The sequence below is a fragment of the Sinocyclocheilus grahami genome, unplaced genomic scaffold, assembly GCF_001515645.1.
Source record: "Sinocyclocheilus grahami isolate Dianchi unplaced genomic scaffold, SAMN03320097.WGS_v1.1 scaffold1195.1, whole genome shotgun sequence".
Classification (NCBI taxonomy): Eukaryota; Metazoa; Chordata; class Actinopteri; order Cypriniformes; family Cyprinidae; genus Sinocyclocheilus; species Sinocyclocheilus grahami.
The window spans coordinates 249,968-253,331 of NW_015506374.1; the positions used below are offsets into that span (position 1 = coordinate 249,968).

The 3,364-nt window shown below is 45.6% G+C and overlaps 1 protein-coding gene across 2 annotated transcripts in view; it reads left to right on the top strand.

Annotated features, from left to right (window-relative positions):
* Positions 1-153: 153 nt before the first annotated feature.
* LOC107567907 (UV excision repair protein RAD23 homolog B-like) overlaps positions 154-3,364 on the top strand; it is a 15,218-nt gene continuing 12,007 nt past the window's right edge. The window contains exon 1 of one of the 2 annotated variants that reach the window (XM_016253692.1): positions 154-403. In XM_016253692.1, the coding sequence (XP_016109178.1) occupies positions 338-403 (66 nt within the window). In that variant the 5' untranslated portion in view covers positions 154-337. The remainder of the gene's footprint in view (positions 404-3,364) is intronic. The other variant, XM_016253693.1, reaches the window with a different exon arrangement.

The following is a 3,364-nucleotide window of genomic DNA, read 5'->3' on the forward strand; positions in this document are numbered from 1 at the left end:
TGTGTGACTGTGTGTGTGTGTGTGTGTGACTGTGTGTGTGTGTGTGCGTGTGTGTGTGAGTGAATATGTTGTCATAAAAGCTTCTGCAGATTTCGTTTTTCAAGGAAACGCAACAAAAACACCATTTCCCATCAGCACTCTCGCTCACGCTTGCAGTGACGCAAACACGTCGGTGCGCGGCGCATGCGCAGTGTGGCGTAAGGGGGGACGGGCCGTCGAATGTTTATGCGCGTAATGGCGGCGGGCAGGCTGTGATGAGCCACGGCGAAAAAAACACAGCCAGCGATCCAGCCCTAGGTCAGTTTCAACACCGGCGACACGGAAGAACGCGAAAAAAATGCAGATCACGCTGAAAACCCTCCAGCAGCAGACGTTTAAAATCGACATCGACGCGGAGGAGACGGTGAGAGGCGAGCGCGCTGCTAGCGGCTAACAGCTAACGGATTTCTGTCAGCAGCGTCAACAAAACGCACGAACTCCACACAAACACACTGTAATAATTACTCTGTAACTTAAAATGAACTTTTGAGACTCGTTGCTGTTTGCGCTGTTGACGGTGCTCTGTGAACGGTTTAGCATTAGCACGTTAGCTGCTCATAAAATGAGTTTTCACTTTCGCCAGAACAGCATAAAAGTTGTCTAAATAAGGCAGAAAAGTGATGTAATCACTCCAGAATCACCGTAATCGTAATTTAACCATCGTTGTGACTTTTTAGGCGTGTCAGACGGAGCGTTAGATGGTAATTTGTGTGTTTTAGCAAGTCATGCTGTGCCGTTATAAAGGTTGTAATGTGTGTGTGTGTGTGTGTGAGAGAGTGAGAGAGAGAGAGAGTGTGTGTGTGTGTGAGTGAGAGAGAGTGTGTGTGTGTGTGTGTGTGTGAGAGAGAGAGAGAGAGAGAGTGTGTGTGTGTGAGAGAGAGAGAGAGAGAGAGTGTGTGTGTGTGAGAGAGAGAGAGAGAGAGAGTGTGTGTGTGTGAGAGAGAGAGAGAGAGAGAGTGTGTGTGTGTGAGAGAGAGAGAGAGAGAGAGTGTGTGTGTGTGAGAGAGAGAGAGAGAGAGAGTGTGTGTGTGTGAGAGAGAGAGAGAGAGAGAGTGTGTGTGTGTGAGAGAGAGAGAGAGAGAGAGTGTGTGTGTGTGAGAGAGAGAGAGAGAGAGAGTGTGTGTGTGTGAGAGAGAGAGAGAGAGAGAGTGTGTGTGTGTGAGAGAGAGAGAGAGAGAGAGTGTGTGTGTGTGAGAGAGAGAGAGAGAGAGAGTGTGTGTGTGTGAGAGAGAGAGAGAGAGAGAGTGTGTGTGTGTGAGAGAGAGAGAGAGAGAGAGTGTGTGTGTGTGAGAGAGAGAGAGAGAGAGAGTGTGTGTGTGTGAGAGAGAGAGAGAGAGAGAGTGTGTGTGTGTGAGAGAGAGAGAGAGAGAGAGTGTGTGTGTGTGAGAGAGAGAGAGAGAGAGAGTGTGTGTGTGTGAGAGAGAGAGAGAGAGAGAGTGTGTGTGTGTGAGAGAGAGAGAGAGAGAGAGTGTGTGTGTGTGAGAGAGAGAGAGAGAGAGAGTGTGTGTGTGTGAGAGAGAGAGAGAGAGAGAGTGTGTGTGTGTGAGAGAGAGAGAGAGAGAGAGTGTGTGTGTGTGAGAGAGAGAGAGAGAGAGAGTGTGTGTGTGTGAGAGAGAGAGAGAGAGAGAGTGTGTGTGTGTGAGAGAGAGAGAGAGAGAGAGTGTGTGTGTGTGAGAGAGAGAGAGAGAGAGAGTGTGTGTGTGTGAGAGAGAGAGAGAGAGAGAGTGTGTGTGTGTGAGAGAGAGAGAGAGAGAGAGTGTGTGTGTGTGAGAGAGAGAGAGAGAGAGAGTGTGTGTGTGTGTGAGTGAGAGAGTGTGTGTGTGAGAGAGTGTGTGTGTGTGTGTGTGTGTGTGTGAGGTTTATATGAACACACACGCGTGTGTGTATCTGCTCCGTGTGGTTTCCAGACACTGAAATGACAGAGCTGTGTAATTGAACACACACTGATGGATTCGTATTTATTGTCATGAATTCAGACACTTCATGTCTTCAACAGGCTGCTTTGACGGTGTCTTCTAGATGAAAACTTTACATGTGCAGTTGGTTTAGTTTGGCCTCATGAGAGCATTGATGAAAGTTCATGAAATATCTGCAGCTTTACAATCACTTTGAATGACATTACATTGGTTTAGAAATCTGAGTCGTTGTGTTTAGTCTGTTTCTACTGTTTGCTTCAATCCACAATCATGTGGCGTTATCTCAGTCTGCTGCTTGTCTTTGTGTTTTGCTCCCTGTTATTCAGTTCTGATAACATTCACTCATGTTAGTTTATTAAGGTGGATATTTTGTATATACAAGGGGTCGTTCACCCAAAAATGATTATCTACTCACTGCATTATCTACTCACTTTCAAGTTGTTCCAAAGTTTCTTTTGTCTGTTGAGCACAAAAGAAGATATTTTGAAGAATGTTGGTAACCAAACAGCTTACAGTCTCCATTGACTTCTATAAATTAGTGGGGTTTTCCAGTATGGGGACCAGAAGCTGTTTGTTTACCAGCATTCTTCAAAATATTTTCTTTTGTGTTTAAAGGGGTCATGACATTTATAGACAGAATATGTTGACATGCTTTAATGGTCAAAAAACATTATTTTTCAAATACTGTACATTATTGTAGGTCCTCCTCCATTGACTTCTATAAATTAGTGGGGTTTTCCAGTATGGGGACCAGAAGCTGTTTGTTTACCAGCATTCTTCAAAATATTTTCTTTTGTGTTTAAAGGGGTCATGACATTTATAGACAGAATATGTTGACATGCTTTAATGGTCAAAAAACATTATTTTTCAAATACTGTACATTATTGTAGGTCCTCTATGGCCCGCCTCTCTCAAACGCTTAGTTTTCTACAAAGCCCCTCCTTCCGACAAGCGCAGTCTGCTCTGATTGGCCAGCTGACCCAGTGCACTGTGATTGGCCGAACACCGCAAGCACTCGTCGGAAATGTAACGCCCCTTACCATAATCGCGAGCGTCAGCTTTCAAAGTAAATATCAAGACAGTTAATAATGTGGTTAGTTTTACCATCAGTTCAAGCCCAAAAGGGCAACAGAGTCGCGTGACAGACACAGTGCTGCTGCAGTACACAAGCCACGGTTAAGACAGCTGACGTGCTATGATTTCTGACAGACAGTTCACTCTCCTGTGATGTGCCCCTGTTCCCCTCACACACACTCACACTCACACTCACTCACTCACGCACACACACACTCACACACACACTCACTCACACACACACGCACACACTCACACTCACTCACACACACATGCACACACACTCACACACACACACACACACACACACTCTCACACACACACACACACACACA